Consider the following 25,535-nt stretch of genomic DNA (forward strand, 5'->3'; position numbering starts at 1 on the left):
ATGTTTATATGTATAAAAATATATATTTATATATGTACGCATCCATTTCTTTGTCTCACTAGAGGTCAATTGAAACCAAACACAAGGTGAGTCACTTTGCTGTGGCGCATACATCACAGGTTACTCTTAGTTGGGGGAGGGGTCAGGGGGGACATTCATGAGGATGCTGCATCAAGAAAACTTTCAGGAGACAGTAACAAACAAATTCAAAGATTACTTTAGATGTTCAACCACATTTCAAACACATATCTCACAGACTGTCATAGCTTAAAATTGAAGTAAACAAGGACAACACAAAAAGACATTAGCATTACATCCCTAAAGTGGATAAGTGTTGCCAGTACGTCCTGATAAACCCATATCTCTAAAGACTGAATTCACTCTAAAATATGTTCCCTTTGCTGATGCATGACAAATGAGGAAATTAATTAGCAATCACAGAATTTCTGCCATGCTGGGAAGACAAAGCATTCGTCATTTTGGAATGATTAAAACCTGATGTAAAACGGTGTTTACTTTTACGGTCTTTTCCCGTCTATTTTGTTATAAGAAAGAAATCAGTCATCCTCAGCTGTAATGAATGGGCAAAAGACAATGAGACTGAAGCAGGATGAGTGGCGGCACAACCAGACACAGAGGACGAGGTGAGTGTGAGAAATGAAGATGAAAGAAGACGACAATAGGAAGACCAGGCTAAAGTGGGACAGAGGAGGGAGGACAGTGACTGAGAGGAGAGTGAGGTGAAGCCACAGGGGAAGACGAAGCAAACAGACGAGAAAAAGAGAGTTAGTAATTGAGCAATGGCAAACTGGTTTTACACAGAAATGCAAAGATATAAATAAAGTGATTGACTGAGCAAGGGTGTGTGTTTATGACAGTGTATGTTTGCGTCCTGGCTCGACTCCCAGAAGCTGACACTTCTGTGCTGCTATGCCAGGGTCAATGTAGGCACATACACAAGCACGGATGCTTAAACCAGGGCAAACAGGGATAAGCCACCAATATGGAGACTGAAAAAGAGGAAAAAGTGAGTCAAGGGGGGGAAGACAGTGGAAGACAACAACAGCGTGAAGGCATTTCTGTGATTTGTGAGAATTAATGAAAAAATTGCAGTAGATAGAAACAGAGATAGAGATCGATCAGGGATAGGGAAAATGAGAGGGAGAGTTAGTGAGAGGGGGAGGGAGGATCACTGGGCTCCGCTAGCATGCCAGGATCAGCAGCGACAGAATGAGACGGAGAGAGATAGAGAGCGGTAAAGAGTCGGAGGGGAGCGCAGCTGATGACTAAAGGACTACCCGACACTGGAGAGCCACACCATGAACCGGGGAGAGGAAAAGCATGTGAACCAAAGAGGAGGACGAGAAAAGGTAAGTGACTGAGAAAGCAAAAGAAAAGACTAAATAACACTGAGTGTGTGTAAGGAAGTAAGAGCATAGAAGCTTACAATGTTTTCTTCTTGCTCTATAATGACCCTCTGAGGACTGTTCCCAGACTCACAGCCCATGGCTAGTACTTTATCTTTTAAAGCAGATCAAACCCCCCCAGATCTGTTTTTTTTTTTTTAATGGGTGTAACTATGACTGTTTGGAAGCAACTGCAATACCAGACATAAGGTCAGATTAAACCTCTGGACTGCACAATTTAACATAGAGGGAGAGAGAAAAAGATGGATAGCTCGCCTTGTTTCCGACAATCAGTTTTGCATATGTTTGTATATTTCTTCTTCACTAAAGCTGTGCTTTTGTGCGATTTTGTTCAAGAAGTAATGCGATCGCATCATCAACATCGAGCACAGACTCATTGTATATGTGTGTGTGACAGGTGCAAAATCCCATCCATCTGTCACAGGAGGATTTGATGCATATGAATGCATCAGTGTGCATTTGTGTAAAGTGTGTGTCTGTGTGCTCAGTGGGGAATTATCCTCTGTGATCTATTATGCAACATTAATGACAATTAGTGCTTTTAACAAGGATTCCAAATGCTCGTGTGTCTGTGTGTGTGTGTCTGCTGACCAACTGTTATTAAAAGCCTTTTCAAGTGGTCGTCAGGGCAGCTAGCTTAGCTTTAAAAATATCTCTTATACAGTAATGCTACACCTGAACATGGTTGTGTGTGTTTGGTCCCGGTAATACTTCTCGTGTGGCGACCCGAAACTGGTTACATAGTCACATTAGGAGGTCTTTCTTAAAGGACCAAAAAGCAAGTCCCCATAATGTAATATATCGAATAGCAAGGTTTGACTTTTGGCAAATGGTTTGAGGTTAAGCCTCCCAGAACCAAAAAATGTTTGATGTCACTTCAGGACTCCAACTACTCTATGAAAACAACCAAATGCAGCGCAGGGATCGACTACTTAGACAGTAGGGATATGCATGACCTGTGCACTTAACCTCGATGTAACATAATCAGTCAAGTCATTTCAAATAACAGCCTGTGCATATGTTTGAGTGTGTGTTGCACTACCACACAGCGCAGTCCTTTCTTTGCACCAACATATCAGGAGCTGAACGGAAAAATAATGTTGTTTTTATTTATTTGCTTTCAGTTTCCTGACGGCATGGGGGGCATTAAAATCCAGATATTTTCAGATATTCTGTTTGCCTGTGCAGACTTTTCTCTGGCACAAGGTTCAGCAGAACCCCAAAACGCAATACATCTTTACCCATGTTTAATAGCTATCAAGGTGTTCTTTTCATCAAATGCTGCTCCCATTTCTCTCCAAGCAAACATTTGATGATTACAGCCAAACAGCTCAATTTGAAATTCACATGTACACAGGGCTTTCCACCAAAATGAAAGGCTTATTCAGATGTTTCTTTGTGTGCTAGAGATGTTGGCTTTTGTAATGAGGCTGAAGGGACAGTTTCCCTCTGCATCACTGATACAGAATGGAACAGTGCATTGCTACTCCGGTACCTGCAAAGCCCTCTGGCAGGTCTTTTCCTGCCATGCGTACATTTTGCTTTCTTTTTATGCTATTTATTTATATTTTATTTCTATATTTTTTATTCTATTTATATGCATATTTCTTTTTTGAATTTCCCCCATTGGGGGATGAATAAAGTATTTTTCTATTCTATTCTATGCTGAGCAGTTGCATAGTTTTATCTGAAAGTTTTCTTGATCCTCAAAATGTTGCTATGTAATTTCTTCACCACATTTTACCCAGTTGAAATTACAAGCCACTATCCCTTTCACGCTGCTTTGCAGCCTTTTCCAAGTCTTTATTTGCATTACATCCTCAGTATTTAGATCCTACATCAGTTGCCCGTAGAGGCTGGTTGTTGAGTTTTACCACAAGGTTTGAAGAGTGGAGAAGCTCAGCAGTTGTCATCGTCTAATTCTTAAAGAAGGTTATCTTTAATGAGGCAATTAAAGTCTTTCCAACCTATGAAGCCCTGAAATGTTATAAGTAGACTTTTGCACATCATAACATGACTTTTTTTCTTCAAGTTAATGAAATACTGTAACAATTAAGTAAATGTAGGAGTGGTATAAACTTGTTTCGTTTCATGTCATTGAAATAGTTTAGTGTATTAGTAGGGTTTTAACACACCACTTTTAAAATGTTTTTTTTTAAACAAATATAAATTACAGTCATTTTTTGTCATTTGTGATTTAATTCACTGGGTTAGATTAGAATAAAATCGAATCTTGTTCCTTCATCACCTTAAAGATGACTTGAAATATATGTGTTTTTAGAAAGTAATTTTGTGTTCATTTTGTTTAAAAGCCTCACTTACAAGATAAGCAGGTATCCCTAAACGTCCATCTTACATTTTCAGTGTAAATGAAAAAGCAATAAAAACTTGAGCATATATGAGCTGCCACTACAATGAGCAAATATCATTTAAGTTAACAATAAAAACATACATATCTATACCTATACAGTAGATATACTGTATGTAAGACACAAATGGCACTTATAGTGTGTGATGCCACAAAATTAATGAGATCAATTTACTGTTGATGGTGAACAGAATAAGTAGTGGCATTTTTTCTCTTTTCATTATTGGATGAAACAATAATGCAGAGCCACTGAAAGATGGTTGGAATCTGACTGAGGATTAATCAAAACATCCATAAAGATTCCTACATTTTTCCCAAGAAAGTGCTTTATTGATTCTTGATTTTTTTGTGTGTCATATACTATTGCTTTCTTTTCATATAATGAAGAAACTGTTTCATTCTTATAACTTAAGCGAGTAAAACCAAATCTCAACGAAAGAACCAGAACATTTGAATCCATCTATAAACAAATAAGTACAAAAATAACAGGGCACATACAGGAAACAACTGCAGTGTACTAAGAGCTAATTGGAATGGGATTTAATGCAAATTACAGAGTAGAGTAACCTAATCAATACATAGGTTATACCATTAAGCTGCATTTCCTCTCAGTCCAGTCATTTTTTCCAGAGAGTGACAGATGGTGGAGGGAAAGAGAAAGTAGACGCTAAAGGAGGATAGACAGGAAGACAAGATGAAGAATCAGAAGAAAGGTGTTTGTGCCTGCAGATGCATTTGTTTGTGTGAGTGTGTGTCACTGACACTTAAGCTGCTCTTCTAACTAGACAGAGTGTGAGCAAGTGATGAGAGAGAGATGAGATGCACAGAGAGACAAAAAGGACTGGAAAGTTGGAGGAGGAGGAGAAAGATGGATGAAGAAGAGCGAAATAGGACAGCAGGGGCAGCAGGATGGAATGATAAGAGGGGGAGAAATAGACTGAGGGTAAATGATAGAGGGGCTAGATGGGACGTGTTGAGAGGATGAGTGATAGGACAGAAAAGATAAAGATGAGGTGATGGAAAAGTATAGAGGGAAGACAGGGAGTAATCAAGATGAAGATAGGTGAAAAGGAAGGATGAAATGAGGAGGCGAATGAAAAAAAATGACTTAAAGAGAGCAGAGGGTAGCGTACAAAACCCACCCATCACGCCCTATTAGCCACACTGATAAAATGTTTGTGTGGCCATGCATTTGAAGTGCGTCCCCGACTCGGGCACGTTGTTTCTTCTGCTAGCTCACTGGAACAAGCTCTGCACTTAATCATGTTTATCTCTTTTTATCAAATATTTGGGAGCAAATTGCTAATCAGTATTCCGTTTTTTATAGGCTTCTCTGCTCCGTTGCCCAACCAGCACAACACACACATTTGTCTACCAATAGGCTCAATAATGGGCTCTTTTTCTATATGGGACCCCTCTGCCTGTTACAAGTGCATAACTGGTGGTTAACAAGCTTACACCATACAACCAAGTATGTAATTTATTATTTTTTTGTTTGGTTGGTTTTTTTAGGGGTCTCTGACAGCCCTCTGACCACAATATAACATCGATGTGGTTAATGTCCTATTTACTGTCTTAGGTAAATGATCGGAAAAAAAAAACAGTTGAAAAGGGCTAGAATCTCATTAACAATTCATATCCCCATGAGTTGAATGTCTTTTTCTTTCTTTTTAGCAGTTTCTGCCATCATGCATTTTGATTAGAAATGCACGACGGGGACTGTTAGGCAGGTTTAAGCAAGTCTATGACTGATTCACTGTGATGTCGCCCCTCTCTTCTTTCCCTCTACTGAAGAATCTTTTATAAGAAAAAAAAACAGCAATTTGTTATTGTGGTCTTAATATATGCTAAATACAACTGCAAAACAACAATAACAATAATCAAATAATAATAATTTTACATTTCCTATCGCACAGTGCTGATGTCAACATATTCTAAGGAGTTTCTCAGACAGAGGCATGGGTTAGTCTGCCCCACTAGCAACTGGTTGTTTTATGTTCCACTTTTAAGCATCACTGAGTCCAAATTTGTACAAACACAAACACGCACTCAAACAAACCAAAGGACACAGAGGAGTTGGTCCAAAGTAAATTTACAATGAACAAGCGCACAAGCTGCAGGAAAGCAAAGGCATTTAAGACTATTTAGTTGTATGTAAAGTTGTAAAGTTGGGATTTGAGTTCGTCTTTGAACACCTATTGGTATTTTTCATGTTGGGATTTTCTTGAGCACCTTCAACAGTTTGTAGTAAGAGCCTCGAGTGTCATTTAGGAGAACATTTGAGTGTCTCGCTATAAGTGTTTCACAAACAGTCTGCCTTTAACTATTATCTCAGCTGGCTGAGTTGCTTGGCTTTTGCGAATTGAACATTAGACTTTTTGGTGTCTGGCTCTTTGCTCGAACTGCTGATTAAAGTGCACTGTCTTTGAACAATACAGTTGCAGTCAATTAAAATGCACAACAAAACAGGCTCCGAATAAAGCTGAGCCAGCTTCCGTTGTTTTTCTTTTTGTTTTTTTTCCAGTGATCATTACTGGATTTGTGCCCCTTTGAGGCAGCGATAAACGCTATGCCACAACACTTAGGAAAGAACTACATCAGTAAACTATTATAAAAATAAAAGCAAAGAGAGATACACGATGCTGTGCATACATGTTTTACATCTGCAGTGCAGCACACATACATTATTCACTAGCAGCAAAAGTAAATTCACATACAGTGATCCCACACATTTAACTAGATTCTAAAGGACTTCATACCTCCAGTGTGTGAGATTTAGGAAGATCTGTTGACAAAAAGGCACTTAACTATTCATAGTTATGTTTCCATCATTGTAGGATCAAAATTAGAACTGCTGAGTTTAGTTACTTTAGGAAAAGCCACAAGAGGCAGCACAAGTCTCCCACCACCACATTTTCTATAGAAACGCAAAACAGACAAAACAAAAACTGACCCTAAAGAGGGCCTTCTAACATTTTTCACATCCACTGAAGTTTCTCCTTTATGCTTGGAAGGATAAGGTTTGGGTGGGGGGGTGTTCAGTTGGTTGTCATCTATTACCTTGCTACTAGCTGTAACTACATCCCACACACTGCCCCTTGAAGTGACAGGATGAATAAGGAGTCCTGCAATATAAAATATTATCCCCTCAGAGGCCTGGTCTCACTAGAGCTGGGGTGAAATATTGTGTTAAGTACTCGTACTAAGCTGAACAGACAAACTGACTTGACAGACAGCTTATCGGCAGACTGTATCAGACGTCTTTTTCAATCACCAATCACCTCAAAAAGAAAGAAAAACAGTCAGACAATGTCTCCAATGTCCATGCTAGGTTTAAAATCATGTCTGATTTTGGGATTTGATATAATGCTAGAAACATTAAATGTGCGAGCTTGTTGTGCAAAATTTCAAAAGTAATAGAGCAATTGCCAAGTACAATGACTGCAGGAAACTTCAAACACTGTTATCAAATCTGAGAATTTGTGCTAATAAGACCAAGTTCACTGCTTTACACATAGCTGAGGTTAAAATAGCAGAGTTGGCTTCTGTTGCTTCCAGTCCAGATAAGAGAGGGACAAAAAATTGACGGCATAACCAAGAATTCAGTGTGTGCCCCAATAAAGTCCTGTGCTTGTTCTGTTCTGGCGGTGAGTGGGTGAGAGATAGTTACTGGGAGAAGAAGTGTGATTACAGAGCAGTAAAGCAAGTCTCAGTCACCCTAACACACACACACACACGCACACACACACACACACAGCCCGTCAATCGGCAGTTGAAAAATGAGGCTCACCTTGAAACGACAGGGGACGCGATTCGCTGGAGCATTCAATGCTCTGTTACCACTGCAAAGGCGTGGGTGTGCACTCACACACACATGTACACACAAGGCTTTACTTTTTTTAACAACCAAAACCTGCCAACTGGTACATTAAACTGATTACCTGTATAAACAGATGTCATAAAAGCTACACCCTATCAAGAAATTCCATGTTGTGTTTAAAGGCTCTGTGTGCGTGTGTGTGTGTGTGTGTGCGTGGATGTGCGTGCGTGCATGTGTGTGTGATGCATTGTGACAGATGTTCAAACATACTTGTAGTTTGTATTGATTTCTGACAAGCAGATCTTAGGTATTTTCCTTCCCCTCTTTTGTCTTCCTCTCCATGCATCTCACTCCTGTGGTATTCTGTCATTATTAGTTATTATTTCCCATCCCACACTTTAGGACACATAAACCTACTGGCAAAGTCCAGGCTTTTACATCCTCTTTTGACATACATAATGCATACAAACATGCATGATCATGCAATAATTAAATCATGTCTGTGATTCTTCTCCTTCATCACACCTTTCAGCACCTCAGTTGTCTACCATGTTCACCTATTTAGGTGCCTTGCCTTCATCCCACAGCGGAGTTTCCTTCCCTTCTCCTCCCCGTTCATTTTGCACAGCTAGGGGTGTGATGTGGGCGAGAGACTAAGATTAAATACAGTGGCAGAGGGAGGGTATAGAAAAACACAACATATCAAAGACAGCTTGACAGAGAAGGAAAGGGGGGGAGGTGTGTGGAGAAGTGCTAAAATAAACACAGGTAACAGCGAAAAAGTGATGGGAGGACAAAGTCATCCGATAGAATTTAAACGAGGGGGAAAGACAGAGAGAGAGAGTCTGGTGGAAAGACGGGAGAGAGATCGACAGGAGTGTGAAAGTGATGTCTGAGGACATGGTGTTACTTTCTGCCTGGCAGGCTGCAGGTCAGAGGTGCAGTGTGAGACCTGAGACCAACAAAAACATTGTTCACACGCAGAGAACGACTGCAGAGAGAAAGAGAGAAAGAAACTTTGTTGTATCAGGTGCTCTGGTGTTTCTGGTGCACCTGCTGATGAGGAGACAAATGCTTGGAATTACGCTGTGGTATAATTGCCTTCATCTGCCTTAGTCTAAATCCCTCATACAGTCTCATACAGTCACACACATGATCTGGTATATGCACACCCATCTGCAGTCTACACTGTCTCCAATGATCAAATAAACAAAGGCTCACACTCTCCTCTCTGCTTTCCCAGTCTGTTTTTCTCCAGAAAAATATGATCACCTGCAATTTGATTTTTGCCAACAAAACACACCTAAGTCTTTTTCTCATCCACCCACTGGCTCCATCTGGCTTTAAAAATGGGGGAAAAACGCACCTAATCATTGACATAATGATGTACTCTGCCTCAAGACCTATGTGGTCCACATCACGCCAGTGATAATGACTTTTGCCATCGCAAACAATCAAGTGTAAAAGTGTGTGGGGCACTTCCTACAACGGCCACACAAATATGAGTTATTGCCTACATACCACCATATTTAAGGGCCCGACATTTCAGCAAAAGTAAGTAGGTTTAGAGCTTGGTACAAAAAGATGGCTTTGGTCTCTAGTTAATTTTAACTCCAGCATATAAGTTTTGCCTGCAAATCCAAGATGGTAAAAAAAATAAAAATAAATAAAAAAAAAAAAAAAAAAATCAAGACTTCATAGCTAACCCATAAACCAAAGAGTGGCATCTCTGTAGCCTTGTAAATCTTTTATAAGCAGCCAAACCCGCTATTAAATGTGACACAGGCACAAAAATCTTGATACGGAGTGCTTGCTGCAAAAACCTTACTCTCAAAGCACCACTGTGAATTAAGCTCACCGTGAAGCCGCAAGCACACGGTGCTGTTCGACATTTCATGTTCTCTTAACTATGTCTAGAATGCTGCACATGCAAGATGCAGACCACAGGATATGGGATGCAGACTGAACGTAGTCTGAATTTCCGAGTTCCTTAGTGCTGCTGATGTGCACGCCAACCTGCATAATAAAGTGTATTTTAATTTTTAATGCTCTTAAATGAAAACTGAAATTCCAAAGAGTCTGACAATCTCAATTTATTTTGCTGCCAAGGAAAGGAAACTAAAAGGACTGAAATGTCTATTGTTATTCTGCTCATGCTGTAAAAGCAGCTTGGGGACAGCAGGTCTCTAAATGAGTCACTGTAAGTCAAGACAGACCATTGGTATGTGTGAATGTGTGCATGACTCTGATTCTGAATCCATATGAACTTAATAGAGTAGAAGTCATCTCAGTCAGGTTGAGTTACCTGTTGTTCAAGGGGATGATTTGTAATTACTACCGGGCCACTGCTTCAATTTAACTTCTAAAACTTTCTGAACCACTGAGCTCAAATCCAGTTATATTTTCTGTGTTGAATCTTCTCTTAAATGTTGAGTCAACATTTACTAGCTTTTGATAGAAATGTCAGTAATCTCATGGATTCTTCAGCAGGTAAACAGCCACGTTCTTTTTAACAGAAAAACAAATATTGGGATTTTCCACTCTTGACCTTAAACAACAAGCATCTCTGCAGTGAACCTTCACCACTTGACGAAAAAAGCTATTTTCTGTCTCATTGTGTGTTGAGTTTACAGCAGGTTTAACATCACACACCGACTGCAATGTAATAACAATATTTACAAGACAGGTTCAAGATTCAGTCTCTTTGAGCAGCAGCATCACTGATTCAAAAGATGGAAAACTGCGAAAAACATCTAATCCCCAATAAGTGAATTGGTTTCATTGCATGATTTCATTAACTCAAATAAAAGCTAAAAAAAAAAAAAAAAGTGGCTCCAACTATTGTTACATGGTCTGCAAGAGAGAACTTAATTTTATGTGTTTATCAAGATTAGCCTCATTCATCCTCTGTTCTTTTGTCTGCCAAACTCTGCTGCTGCAGTGAATCAATTCCCAAATGGAGAAGAAGCAAATATAGTAATATCTTGACCCTGTATTATTAGCGAAACAAAGTGTGCACTGACGGGACTTTAATCAAATGGCTAATTCGCTACATTCAGATAAATGTAAAACATTTTTGAAACTTTTTATTACACAAGCTAATCAGTTTGATTTTCTGCTCACAAACATAAACTTGAGTTCAGATCTGAAATCCTATTTTATTGCTCACCTAAATAGATGCAAAATATATGATTTCAAAATGGTTAACAAAACCTCCATTTTAGAGCAGAATATCAGACAAGTGAAATGAGAGAACACTGCGACTGGACTCCAAATACTCAACACTGCATTGATGTAGTCTATGCACTTCTGCCCTTTGGATGACAGAGTGCTGCCTGAACAGAGAGCTTATTGAGATTTGATTTTGGTTACCGACCCGTGACACAGAAATTTAACCATAAGAAATATAAACAGATGCTGGTTTGTTGGATTTACATTCTGCTGTGGGAGGCAAACATGTCGCTTTAAAATGGAAATTATGTGTCACCATCCAGCCAAAGACTGCACCAACATCTTCACCTTTACATCTGTAGGATTTATACAACTCCGCTGTGTGTGTAACTCCAGGTTTATTAAGACACACGCTGTCACCCTTAAGGTATTTCTAGACATTCTGTTCCCTCACTTGAATGAGATTTAAAGTTTGGCCATGATAACTCCTATCCACCTGCTGGGGTAATAAGAACTTGATAGACCTCTATTGATCTGGTCAGTGTGAGCATTCAGTCAAGGTTGAAGCTTTTATATGGTGCTTAACGCGCCTAATGTCTGTGCCTTCCTTCCAGTCTGATAATGTATTGTCTCTCTCTTTTTCTTCTATTGTTTCTCTCACATATTGTCTGCCTCTCTTTCATTTCTCCCTAGAACGAACCAGAAATGTCCAGAGAATCCATCACCAGCGAACCATTGGTCAAAATCTGAAAAAAAAAGAAAAGAAACTTTGACAGAAATGTCCGATCAAAGCAGTCAGAGCTCGTGATGAGGTCTTTAATGGAAGAACTTTGAGAGTTTATTGAATATTGAATTCCTGTCTACTGTGTCCGCACACAAACTCTTTCAATCTGCCCCCCAAACACTCAATTTAATTTGACTAAATAAAAGCTGGAACACTCTGGCTTTCTGCTGGATATAATCTTGCAGAGGTTGGCTGATGTCATCGAATGCCTCCATCTGTTTCAGCTCCTCCGGGGGCTGAGCCAACCTGCAGAGGAGCATGGGCAGGAGGGTGGCTGACCCAACCAATCCAGTGCCTGCACTGGGAGTTCCTCTTGTAGGGGGGCGATGGGGCCCACTGTGCAGCATCGGGGTGCAGACATCTCCCAGACTCCGGACTCTCCCCTCCATCAAACGACACGGCAGCCGACCGACCAACACTCATCAGCCAGTCACCATGGCAACAGACAAAGCAATGACAGCCGAAACAGGAGAAGCTATCAAAAGTGACAGGAGCAGTCTGCCGGAATCCAAAGAGACATCTCAGAACGAGATCAACAGCCTGACACAGGACGACATGGGGTCACAGGGGTCAGGGAGTGGAGTTTACTGCCAGATTAGAACCATACAGACGAACCCCAAGGACAAGAGAGATAAAAGGACAGCTCGGTATATTAATGGCAGTGTGGTAGCCTCTGATGTGATGGGAGGGGTTTGCAGTGAGGCTACAGAAGGTAAGGAGCCGACCCACGAGATGAGAAGGGTGCAGTCTCTTAGAGGGGACGGTCATCGCTCAGTGTTGAAGACGGGGAGTGTTTGTACTTTACATGCCACTCCACCTCGGCCCTGTCGTATGATGACCAATTCCCCGCATCGCCTTTGTGATACATGTGGGAGGAGACGATCACAGATTGCACCCTGCACAGGTGCATGTCGCAGGAGGGCAGTCAATCAAATTTCAGCCAGCCAGACTTTACCTAATCCGCCACAGAAACCATCTGTGGCTCCCACGCAATCAAGAAAAACCTCTGCTGCTCTGAACTCTCAGCCTTGCACCAAAAACATGAACGCAGCCAACTCGCAGCAGCACATATCAGTAAAGACTGCTCAAATACCACAGCTGTCACACACAATTCCAAAAACACACAGTTCACAGTTTAACCACGCAGCACATACTCAGAGCAAAACAAAAGATTCAAAGCAGCAGACAAGGCCTCGTTCGGCAGACTTTACTTATTACAAGGACTCGGCCACGCAAACAACAGAAACACACACACACGGCAACACAGACAGCAGTACAGCTAGCACACATACGCATCAGACACACATGCCCACTACAGAGGCAGCAAAGGTTAATTCCACTGACAAACACAATCAGGATCTGGCCCAAATCCAGAACGCTGATGAACATGCACATCAATTCACATCAGTCAGCATTGTTTCTAAGCCTGAAACTCCTTCCTTTAACTGTGACCATAAATCTAGCAGCCCCACACCTCGTCCACCAAAAAGCTCTCCTAAGGCCTCCATTACTAAACCAGTCACACCCGTAGCGCAAACCAAAAACCAAGTGACCACAAGTTCATTCAAACAATCCTCAGAACGGATTAAATTCAAGGAATACAAAGAGCAGAAGGGTAAATCATTTGATGACCACACTCTGCCTTGTAAGACTCATATGAAAGCACAATGTAATGGGGCTCCAGGAGGACTGTTGGACGGACACACAGTGAAGGTGCCACGTGGGCTCGAGAGCCAACTACAGAGTGTGGAGGAGAACCTACTGTCCAATCAGGAGAAGATCAAGGTGCTTCTCAACGTGATTCAAGACCTGGAGAAGAGCAAAGCCTTGGGCGAAGGGTGAGAGAAGGGACTTGGGGAGGAAAAAAGATTGTGAGAGGGAGAGGAGGGGATACAGGGGAGTGGAAGAAGGTAAGAAGGAAAAGAAAAAATGGAGGTTGAAGAGTAAAATTAAAGAAGATTAGATACCAAGATTCAAACAGAGTGAACTAAGGATAGACAGGAAGCATAAATGAGAGGTAGAAGTATTTACTGCAAAAGCAAGTTTTCAAGTGAGAGCGTGGTAGAGTGATAAAGAGAGAGCAAATAGAGAACCAGAGACAGTGTCAAGGGAGCGTACCAGATTGAGAAGAGAGCATATTTGGGCTTTTATAGCATTATATACCGATCGGTTTTTGAGTCTGTGTGATAGCGTTTGATATTTCAGGCCTGTAGAGAGCTGTCGTGCTGTGTGTGTTTGCATGCGTGTGATGCAGTCCTGTAGGACTATATAATACCAGATTGCCTGTAGCCAATTTCAGAATCCCAACATCTCCTTTGTCCCTTGAGCTTATCTACTCAGTAGTCCCAAATAGACACGGCTCCCTATCAAAGAAAACTCATAAGAACAGTTTCTATTACTCTCTCCTGTTAATTCCTTTATTTTTGCTGCTTTGAAACAAATTCTTGTAAAGCAAATTCATCTTTCTCCACCTCCACCCTTTTACGTCTCTGTGCTCCATTCTTAATTAATGCCTTTTCTTCATCCTTATCTGCCACCCACACCTCCACATTTAAACCATATCCGCAAACAACAACTGTGAATCGCTCCTTTCCACTCACACCATTTCTTCATCTTCTCCCCCTCTCTGACAACCTGTCTATTATTGTGCTGTCACATGTTTGCCAACACTCTTTTTTTTCACCAGCTTACTGCTCTCCTTTCTTCATCTCCTCCCTTTCCATATTCTCTTCAACAATTAACTTTTTCAAGGCAACACAAGTTTATTTCTGTTGATCATTTCAAGGACGGAAACATTTTAAGTGCAAAATTCAAAGAAGAAAGAGGATAACACTGTGGCCATTCTGAACGTGTAATGTATACTGATCATTCAGAGAGCAGGTACTGCAATACTATGATCTAACACACCAGGTGGTTTGCTTCATAGAGCCATCTTTGAAGTCCACCATCGAAAACATTTCGAAAAAAGGCAGGCACTTACAAAAATAAGATTAGCTGCAATCTGGTTACAATTACAAAACATTTGGCGAGCTGCAATCATTTGAGATCAATCATGAGCATGCTTACATAGCTGTGATAGTCGTGCTCATTCACCTACTTGAAAACAGCTCGCAAAACTGAAAAGTCAATAGAAAAAAAGTCAAAAGTCATATTTCCACATTGTTTTCCATTGATGATAACCAGTTGAGTTGATGCCCTTTTAATGAAGGAATCGTGTTGCACTCCTGTTCTATGACACGCCATGTCTTCAGCTCGTGTATTATGACAGAATACTATTCACAGTTATTTGTATGACAAATAAACATCGATTATAATTCCATAACTGTGACAAACAAAGTGGGTAAATAGCAACTGCCATGGTTGGTCGATGTCACAAATAAGAATTCCCTCATCGCTAATTGATCAGAACTTTTGTGCTGTGGCAACAGACTTATAATTTGTGTGTTTGTGATCTAGCAACTCTCCTGAGACTCCAGCTGCTTTGCAAAGTAAACAAAACTAAGCTGTCGTAGTAATTAAAAAAAAATCTATAACTGTGGTATTGATAGGCCACATGAAGGGGATGACTAGCAACTGCCATAAATGCAGTTTTTTCCCTCTCGTAATTCAATGTGATCTATCCTCGCTGGTCCCTGGATGGACAGTGAGGATCTGTCCAGCCCTGTAATTCACTTGCGGCCCATGGTGAGCGGTTAAAAATTTTAACTAAATTAAAAAAATGAAAATTGAAATGAACCTTAATATTGCAGTAAGTGACTGAGTGCTGGGATTTGTTTCTGTGAGAGTGGCGCTCACTGGCCTATTAATGACATGCAGAAATTAAGTGGCGTATAGACCCTTCTTACAACAAGCGACTGGGCTTTTAAGAGAAATATCATAATAATACAAATGTTAGGCAAGATTATTTATATCATAACAGTTTTAACCATGTCATTAAGTAATCTCTTTCCCATTACATGTGTAAACATGTGTTGAAGATTAAAACTAAAAAGATAAATTCTCAAGGAAAATCCTGAAAACTGTATTTAATTTATGGAAGATGACTTTATGAGTTAAAGTACATTTCTGAGGCTTCAGTGAGACGTTTCCAAAGACACACAGGTTGCCCGGCCCTATAGTACTTGCCCCTATCAGCAAAGCAAGCCTTTACAATGTTGCCATTGTAAGAGGGGCTCTCCACACTCAAAATACCCTCCTTTGCTCAGCTATCCACAGGATAGCCACTTTCCCAGCAGCCTTCTCTAAGGGCTGAACAAACCTGACGCCATGGTGCATGTGGATGCTGTGTGTGGGTTCCCCATCCCATCACCCCAGGTCCCAGCCCAGATCTCAGAACATTAACCTCAACACTGTGCGGAAGTTTTTCCCTGGCCATCTGTCGCTCACTTCTCCGTGTAAAACTCTCTTCCCTTCTCCATCGGAAGCACAGAAGTTCGGAGCTGGAAGCGATTAGTGTTGCATTTAAAGTTTAAAAGATAATTGGGTTCAAATCCTGAGGACAGCTTTACTGTCATAGCACATTAGACCCATTAGTGATGCAAATTTTATACCTCACTAATTTTTACCATGAACTTCAAACGATCTCTTATTTGTGCTCGTTTTTTCACCTCCAAAAAAAATTGGAAAACAAATTAAGCTGCTCCACCTTAATCTATCTACATGTTTTTACTATACGTAAAACATCCCTCTTCTTTCTGTTCAGCGTTAACAGATGCCTCTCGCTGCAGACTAATCCCTACAAGATTACCCTGCAATTAATGATTAAACTGCACAATAAGACTCCTAAACACAGTATTTAGGCCGTCTCGCCTGGTTTAATATCATGCATCCATGTGTTTGGGTGGTCATTTGTGTGTGCTTATCCTTGTGTTGCCTGATAAATGCAGAAAGACTGAGAGGCAGGGAGCGAAGAGAGGGTGAAACTGAAAATAATTATCGGAACCACCGAGTAAACGGGAGTGTGTGTATTTGATGCTGAGCCACAAATGAAAGTAGTCTAAGTGGGCCGCTGTGATAAAACTGTCATCTTGGCTAAAAAGGCTGTCGCTGCGATCAGCTCCTTGTTTACTTTCTTTCCGAAGGCAAATACTCGTCTCCGTGGCTGCTCTGGTCTTTGATAAATATAGGTGGGGGAGAAAAAAAAACAAAAAACATGAGTCACACGATCTCTCTCCATGTAATTAAAATGTCAATTTTATCAACATAAAATCGTGACTCTTTCATCTAATCGGTTCATTCAAAGGCCAACAGAGATATCTTGATGAACACAAAGTGTTGTAATTACATGCCACTCATCATGAGCTTCACACATTTCCACACCGTCTTTAGCTTAGTTCTCTTGTTTATCCTTGACAACACAGTGAGCATGTGTAATCATATTTTTTTAATAGTGCCTCCGCAGCTTTATGGTAGACAATAAGACCCCATTAAAAAAGAAAAAACAACAACCTGCTGCTAATAATGCTTGTGTCATGTTTTGTTTGGCTCCAAACTAGATCTGCCTACACAGCTGCTGCAAACACTGTTTTTTACCTGCTTGGAATAATAAACAGTCGCTCACTGGTACAATGTAGGTATAAGACTTCTCTTTGATAACACATAGCACACACCTATAATGCAGCTGCACTGAGTATACGTTGGTAAGGGAACCGATAACATTTGGGGCACCAGCAGTCAACCTGTTACATCAGAACACACGGTTGTAACAAAATAGCTTCGGTTTGAAGACGTTGATCCAAAATGTAATATGTTCATAATTTCAACAACTTCAAAGCGATTTTTCTTTAAGGTTTCTTTCTCATACAAGGTAATTTAAAGAAGTTTATGGTTGACACCTGCTTAGACATGGATAAATATGAAGGACAAAGCAGTTTTGACTTGGTTTATAGCGAAATCTAAGCAGATAATATCAGTAAGTTTATGTGCAAATACACATACAAAAATAAAAAAAGACCAACAATTAAGAAAAAAACAATGCAGTGTATTAAGACATGTCACTACCATCACCATACAATCTCCTTTTATGAGTTTGCATGGATGTCTTACTTTATATTTGTTGTTTCAGCAGTCGCAGCTCATACAGGACAGGACAGGACATAAACAACTGTCCCACCTGCCAGAGGACAGCCTGCATCATCTACAGGTAACCGTATTAAATGAATGAACTTACTTCATTACATAGCATTACAAACTTATTCTTGCCTGGAGGGTACTAAAAATGCCCCTCAATTCTTTATTATTCTTTTGTGGTCCTGAAAAGGTTCTATTTCCCATTGCTTCACCATTCAGCCGTTTCTGGTTTTATCACTACCTCGGGCTCATCTTTTTATTTTTCCTTTCCCGTCTCCCTTATATCTGGCTGTCTCTGTCTCTAACTCTGATGACTAATATTACAATATATTCTATTTACATGAAAAATGCAAAAGAATGAGTGATTCCAGTCATCAGTGTTGAAACAATTGCATACTGTAATCTTCTGACTGACTGAAGAAGCTAGAAGCTCTATCCACAATAGCTATTTTCATAAAAAAGGAAGTTCGGTGCTAACAAACCATTGTTTCAGCATCTTTCCAGCTGCAGCTATCCCCCATGTATTAGTGCCCTAAATATGAAATTGCACCATTAGACTGTATGCAATTTACAGAACCGCTCAACCACAATCTGCTACCAGATACTGTACTTTAATACGCACATCACCTCCACCCAGGCCTTTTCTCATTCACATATTTTCATTTTGCAAATCATTTCATCCCTTCATCGCCATGCCTGAGCGATCTGTCAACTCTGACTTTCCATCAGACTGGTTTCCTCTGCATGTCCGTGCCTCATTCTGTCCTGTCAGTTGCCAAAGCTATAATCACCTGTGCCCCACTCCCATCCACTGCCAGAGGCTCCACTCTTCTGGCTCTGCACTGCTTCCGTAAGCTGGGATTGTAAGTTTTCATGCGTAGCTCAGTGGATTAGACAGCAAGAAAAGAAACACCATATCCACAGACCAAAGGCAGGCTTGAAGCTAATTCTGAATGTTTATGTTTATAATCAGACAAATCTCCCTTGCAGGCCTTGATTCCCCCCAGGGTTGATAAACTATCTCTGTCTCCATATCTATCCTTCTCCTTATCTATCTATCTATCACTCTATCTCCACAGATAAAGACCTATTTTGCAGGATATTTGCTTCTCCAATTCTCTAAAGTCATTTGCCTCCAAGCAGCCCAACCTCTGCATCTCTCTATCCCTTTCTCATTTTTACACTGCCTCTCTCTTCATCCTTTCTTTGCATCAAAATTCTGCTCTTCTTCCATCCCATTCTCCCCTTGATCTTGATTACCACGGCAGAATCTTTTTCTCAGTCAGTAGTAATGCGCATCGAGGAGGGAGGACTGCCGTATGATAACATATTCCCATATGGATGCTAATCTGATCATACGTCAAACCACACATATTGAACATATACACACCCACATTTACGCTAATCTGAGTGGAATAAAGTATTACATCTAGTTAAACCTGAAACAGTTGAAACAGTCAGTAGATGATTGATAACTTTTATGACATAATATGCCAAAAAAAATGATTTTTTATCAACAAAAAGTGCACAATAAATAAGCTTCTTGCAGGTGACAGTTTGCAGTGGAATGTTCAAGCATTGGACTGTTTGTCAAACACAAAGAGACATTCAGCCTGCACTTTAAATAAGAGTGACAGCCAGCATTTTATTACCGGTGGATGAATTCATTATGCAAGTTACTGTGTGTGGCGCGACTAAAACTAGCATTACACAACATTTCATTGAAATGGGAAATGCATGAAAGCTTTTTTTTTATAGGCAATTTTAACCTGCACATCCAGGGGCATTTGAACACAGACGGTGAAGATGTCGATGGGTTTGATGGAATCAAATTAAGAAAAAAAAATTTCAGAAAAGTATTGAATGCTCCGACAGAGAAGCCACCCAAGAAATTTGGCTATTCCAGGTTCCATTATTTTCTTGCTTTATACGTCAGAAGATTGAATACACTGTGCAAAGAAATATGTGATTAAAAATTAATACAAAAGTCATTTCTATTGGGCATAGATGTTTTACATAAAGTATGTTGCTGCTCTTTCTCATATAATTCGAGTCTCTCTTTTCTGTTCTCTTAATTGAAGATATTTCTTTCCTGCTCCAGTTCCCTTGTGTTTTTTTCCTTGGACACATGCAAATACAAAGTATGTGTGTATGCACGCATGCTAATTAATACAGCAGAAAGGGAAATTCACTTATTGAGGGAAATCTGGGCACTTTTTGTATGCATACCATGTACACTCACACAAACAGGCAAGAATACATTTCACACTATTTGAAAGATTTAAATAAAATTGTCACAAATACTGAATCTATCTTTGAATAATTTGCCTCTTAAAACAATGTGCTTTCAACAGGTCTTATCGTGAACACACATGAAAGATATGCAGGCACGCCCACAAACACTACGCTTTAGGTTTCTCAGGAACTGAATTGATCTGAAAGCTTTAATTGTGTAAGACATGCATGCATGCAGCAGCTAAACTTTAACCCTTTCAACCCCATGTTAGCCCAAACTTAACCCAAAAATATTAAGGTTTAAAAATGTAACAGTCTCTCACAAGGATAAAAACGACAGCATCTCGTAGTCATGCAGGTTTCTTAGACACTGCAGATGACATCTCTCAGAAGGAATTATGAGCAGCAGGTTTTCCCATAGTATCAAATCCCACAAACAATAATGAGAGGGAAGAAAGTAGATTTAAAAAGAGTGTTAGATAATAAGGTCTGAGACATGGGGTCCCTGAATTATAACTGGGAGGGTAAACAGGGACCTGACAGAAAAATAATTCATTCTGCAACAAGATTCACTGTAAATTAAGTATGTGCAGGTAAATAAATGTGTTTTATGGAAAAATATGTGTGTGTGTGTGTGTGTGTGTGTGTGTGTGTGTGTGTGCACGTGTAATATGGGTACATTCCCTGCATAATTTATTCATGGCAGCCATATTCCTTCCTCTATGCCCATCAGATCTTTTTTTTTTTTCATCTTCTACTCACTCATTCCCTCACTCTTCTCATCACTGTGGTTTCTCTCAGGGAGCCAAAATGGATCTGCTCTCCCTGTGTTGACACTCATCCTCTTCAATTTTTTTTTGTTTCCCTCATTTATTCTGCAATGATCTCTCTGGTCCGTTTCATTCATCCAACTTTAAATCTCTCATGAGTTTCTCTACTCTTCCCCTCTATAAATCCTTTAACAGTTCTTTTTCCCCTCAGGAAAAGCTGCGGGCTCGTTGTTTAAGATGTTCATGTTGTATGGCAGAGCAGCACATCTTGTGTGTGTATAGCACAATATGTGTTTGTGGGGTAGAGTGTGTGTTGGGAAGTTTGGGGATAGGAGGAGGAGGGAGGGGTGGGCGGTTATCTCTGCTCTCCTTGCCTCATCATGTGCCTCATTAACTCCAGATGTCAGGCCCTACGCAGCTCCACCCCTCTAATCCAGCTCAGCATACACAGACATAAACACACAGTTACCAAAATTAAGTGAGAGACTCAAAAGTCTACAACATTATAACCTGCAGCAATGGACACTTCAGAGGAAAAGCGTGCAAGAGAGATGAGAGAGGGGTGGGGGGTGGGAAGAGCATAGAAAAAGAAAGCCAAGAGGGTCTGCTTTGAACATATCCGAAGAGCAAAAAGTTCCTCCACTGCTCTTTCCTTTAGCACCTCCATTGTGCAAATGCTCCTCTCCTCTCTTTTCCTGGTTCTTTTTCTCATCCCATTGCTCTCATCTCACCACCCTGTGATCTATTGGTGCATGAAGTTCTCTGAAGAATACTCTGGACGTGAAATGAGTGCCTGTGTGAAAATGTGTGTGTGTGTGTGCATACTAATGGTACATATGATTTTAATGCATAAGCAAAGCCTCTCTGTAGAGTCTTTGATGCACTTTGTGCCTACACTTTGTTGTCACCAAGACTCCTTCACGTACCATTCACTAAGTCCCCACTTTCACCTCACACTCTACAGCTCCCTGCTCATCTTCTCTTTTTTCTCACTTGGAATCATCTTTTTGTAATAGATGAGCTTTGTGAGTAATTTTGACTTGCATTTACAGTAAACCAAACCCCTAAATCCGGTTCTTGCTGTTTCTCTCTCATCTTTGTCTCTTTCCGCTTCAACTGCTCCCCATCACTCCTCTGCAGTGTGGAACATGATTTTCGACAGCAGGAGGGACTATTCCAGGGGGTTATCGAAGCCCTTGAGGTGGAATATGATGTGCTTGCACCTACTCTGACCAAACCCACGCCAGCCCCTTCTTCTTCCAGTCGCCCCAGCACCAAGGCACGTGTCAAGAAACTGCGCAAGAAGTGTTTCTGGTGGCTCTAATCTTTGCAAAACCTACAACCCCCTTTCTGGACTGCAGATGAACACAAATGTGGATTACATTATATACACAGGAGCTAAAATACTCTACTGTGGAGGAAGGCACCTCTCTTAGACGGGTCCACTTAAGTTTTTATCAAATATAGAAGGATTTTTTTCTTTTTGCCAAGCATCATACGTGTAAAGGACACTTTTTCTCTGATAGAATACATCTGTGACCATATAAAGAAAAAGGGAAATGCACAAAAGAAAGAAAAAAGGGCCAAAGAAGGACACAGAAGACCACCCCTTCTATCGCTGCGGGAGCTAAACTTCATTAGTTCATTTGTTACCGAACAACTGAAAGTAAGGACACTATTTTCTAGAGACCAATTTATTCGCTGACAAAGGAAGCAGACTTTAGATGCCAATCACATGTATTGTTTATAATTTGGCTGAGTGACTATCAAGACAGATGGACAGATGTATGTGCTGATTCTTCACAACTATTCTGGTAATTTACAGCAATAAGCTGGGGACCCGTGATGACATCAAAAAGCCAAGGAATTTCACCACTTGGATTTCTTCAACTTTCGATGGCTTGGTAGCCAAAATTTGAATGTAGCAACAACTTTAACACTTTAGGGACCTTGGGAAAAAAACAAAACAAGCTGATGACCTGTCTGGAAACATACAGATGACTCACTGGATCATCAGCATTTTGGAGAGCCAGAGATGGTAGATTATATCAAGAATACCCTGAGAGACTACGTGAGTGGCAGCTGATCGGAGAAAGACAGTTTTTGACAGATAATTAAAAATTCTGTCAACATTGGCTGACAGAGTGATTGATTTTCTCCTTTGTTACCATACGAAATGTAAATGTTCCTTTTCAAGGATTTTCACTCAGACATGCATACAAAAACATGCACAAACAGTCTTGCAGACACTAATTTGCGCATACAGTTAACCCACTGACACTCAAGGAACTAGTTCCACACGCATGTATACTGTAGACAGTTGTTACATTTGTGATCAAGAGCAAATTAGGGGTAAACCACCCATCACTTCACTGTTAATGATTGGCTTGCATTGATGATAAATGTATCAATATTTGTGCAGTCTGAACCAAAATGGCACCAATGAATTCTGTACGATTAACGGCTAAACTAGCAGTTGATGTCTGGATTTTTCCTGATCAGTCATTGCAGGATACTGTCAAAATGCTACGATTTACTGTGTGAACAAACAGGAAGTTGCCTGGTAAATTAAAAAGAAGAATAAAAAACATTCCATGGCTTCGTCATTCACAGCAAAAGATAGACCCTTTGACACAGTGACAAAATTGTAAACTTCTTTAGCATTAAAAGGGGAACTCCGGGGCATTTGAAGCGCAATCCCATTGCTAGAGGTTGTCAAATACTGACAGTAGGACACAGACTGGTGCAAATCGGCGCTCCCTGTGCGGCGATTGCGCTGTTTGCGCAGCCTGTCATGCTAGCCAAAGACGTGGTGGCCAAGGGGCAAATAATAAACCTTGTGATAAAGGCTTGTGACTTTATTGTCGGATGGTTTATAAAGTGGTGTGACGTTTCTGCAGTGTGCAAGTTGTTGTTTTACGTGGAAGGTTTATTATTTGCCCCTTGGCCACCAAGTATTTGGCTGGCATGACAGGCTGCGCAAACAGCGCAATCGCCGCACAGGGAGCGCCGATTTGCACCAGTCTGTGTCCTACTGTCAGTATTTGACAACCCCTAGCAATGGGATTGCGCTTCAAATGCCCCGGAGTTCCCCTTTAAGGCCACACTGCAGTTTAAAACAAGAACCAATGTCTTTATAAAAGTATAACACAGTTAAGGGTGAGAAATAAAAAACAAAATATAAACCGGGAGATATGTCTGCTGTATGTCTGCAAAGTTCTGTATGGTTCCATCCCTTTTACAAATATACAAACAGAATGTTTTAATATACTCAGAGATATAACATTTGCACAATGCTCCCAATGTTTTTGCCACAGCAGTTTAGAGCTTAATTACTGATGTCAAAAGGGCCTACTGCAGCGTCCTCTGGCTGACAGATTGTCCCCAATTAGAATGCCGGATGACACCACGCTTATTAATTACCCAATCTATATCCAAATTGCAATGTCATGTGTGAGCTCCCACGAAATCCTTCTCCTTTTGATCCTCCACTTGTATGTCCAATAAAATGTGTATTTTAAACAAAAGAAAGTGTCAACAACATACTTTGTGTTTCAGAATGACACTGAATGGAAGAAAAATGTCGATAGAGATGGTTCCTTGCAGTCCACTTATATTAGCGCACAACAAATTATAAAGACACAGGAGAGACGGTTTTGAAAAGCTTGACACACAAGTTTATATAAAGTCCAACACTTATATTTATGTTTAGTTTAGTTTAGTTATTTAGTTATCTGATCCGTACTAGATCTGAAATGAAGTAAATACAACCTTAGATCAACAACAACCTTTGACGTAGAACTCAGAATCATTACTTTACAAAAACAAAGACACTTTTTTTCTCACTATAGAATGACAGACTTTATATTGTTTAAAAAAGGCCTCATAAGATCAGTGCTGATGTTTTTCCTCCTTGTACTTGTATCAACAAGTACTTGATAATGAAGGGTGACTCTGTGGTGTGGATAATGCTGCACACCTTCTACACGGCAAACTGATCGAACAAGGAATTGCATTCAGTCTGAGGCTTCTTCAGCTCTGGTGCAACAAAAAAAAAAATCTCACAATAAGTTATTTCTTGCAAACAGAAATGACTCCACACATAATTTTTTTTTTTCTAAAAGTCACTAATGACCAATACCTGTTTTGATTCTTTATGCTGCAAAATAATTTTCCAGTTTGACAATTTAACAAAGTACGATTCAATTCAATTAAATATGGCATGTGCTGTTGGTCATCTAAGGTTGTATTTAACTCAATTTAAATCATATCCTTACACATAAAGTTTTATAACTGAAAAACAGTGTACATCACCGTATACATGGCCTACACGCCAAGCTATGCGTACTTACAATCAGGGCGTGCTCTCGACCCATTGTGATGACTGTCCTGTTGATGATCCTTAGCAGAGACACCACAATGTCCTGGATATGTTGAAATGTTTCTCCCTGACATAAACAGACACAAAACGAGAGAATGACAAAGAAGGACAGAGAGAACAACAGAGGAAGATGAAAAAGAAAAAAAGAAATACACAAAAATGATTATTAGATCTGGCAGATGTAAACAAACAAAAACATACACAGTTGCGAACCAGAGCTCAGCTCTTCAGTGAGCTTCAACTTACTGTAGAGCAGCGTCAGAACCTCTTCTCTGCAAAACTTAAGACTTATCAGGTTTTATTTTCTTACCGTTTTCCCCTCACATGAACTCCTCTGTGTAAAGTCAACCTAGTTTGTCTAGCCCAAAGTTTTACTTTTCTTCTAAATGGAAGATGGACCAAACGAAACAAGAAAGAGAATAAAGTTCTCTAAATCTGAAACTTAAAGTGTTTTTGTACTCTTCAGAAAATGAACCTCAGCAGAACATTTACTTCAGTATGAACATATGA

At 40.2% G+C, this 25,535-nt stretch overlaps 2 protein-coding genes across 4 annotated transcripts in view; one reads left to right on the top strand and one right to left on the bottom strand.

The window, feature by feature from the left end:
• dock2 (dedicator of cytokinesis 2) overlaps positions 1-25,535 on the bottom strand; it is a 94,614-nt gene that overhangs the window by 23,933 nt on the left and 45,146 nt on the right. The window contains exon 26 of the mRNA XM_075481438.1: positions 24,997-25,092. Coding sequence (XP_075337553.1) covers positions 24,997-25,092 — 96 coding nt within the window. The remainder of the gene's footprint in view (positions 1-24,996; positions 25,093-25,535) is intronic.
• Positions 1,247-23,322, top strand: insyn2b (inhibitory synaptic factor family member 2B). 3 transcript variants are annotated; one of them, XM_075481439.1, is made up of 4 exons: positions 1,247-1,370; positions 11,480-13,408; positions 17,635-17,712; positions 21,785-23,322. In XM_075481439.1, exons 2-4 carry the CDS (start codon positions 11,829-11,831, stop codon positions 21,966-21,968), a joined length of 1,842 nt encoding a protein of 613 aa, XP_075337554.1. In that variant the 5' UTR covers positions 1,247-1,370; positions 11,480-11,828; the 3' UTR covers positions 21,969-23,322. The 3 variants fall into 3 exon arrangements, with proteins under 3 accessions (XP_075337554.1, XP_075337556.1, XP_075337555.1); XM_075481441.1 differs by having other exon boundaries at positions 17,638-17,712; XM_075481440.1 differs by lacking the exon at positions 1,247-1,370 and having other exon boundaries at positions 11,364-13,408.

The sequence above is a fragment of the Odontesthes bonariensis genome, chromosome 13 (genome assembly GCF_027942865.1).
Source record: "Odontesthes bonariensis isolate fOdoBon6 chromosome 13, fOdoBon6.hap1, whole genome shotgun sequence".
In the NCBI taxonomy this organism is placed as follows: Eukaryota; Metazoa; Chordata; class Actinopteri; order Atheriniformes; family Atherinopsidae; genus Odontesthes; species Odontesthes bonariensis.

Bases quoted from the DNA above. Each gene is read 5' to 3' on its own strand.
- insyn2b (XM_075481439.1), top strand. From the start codon at position 11,829: ATGGGCAGGAGGGTGGCTGACCCAACCAATCCAGTGCCTGCACTGGGA. The intron at 13,409-17,634 runs GTGAGAGAAGGG...TTGTTGTTTCAG, and splicing joins AGCAAAGCCTTGGGCGAAGG to CAGTCGCAGCTCATACAGGA. The intron at 17,713-21,784 runs GTAACCGTATTA...ACTCCTCTGCAG, and splicing joins ACAGCCTGCATCATCTACAG to TGTGGAACATGATTTTCGAC.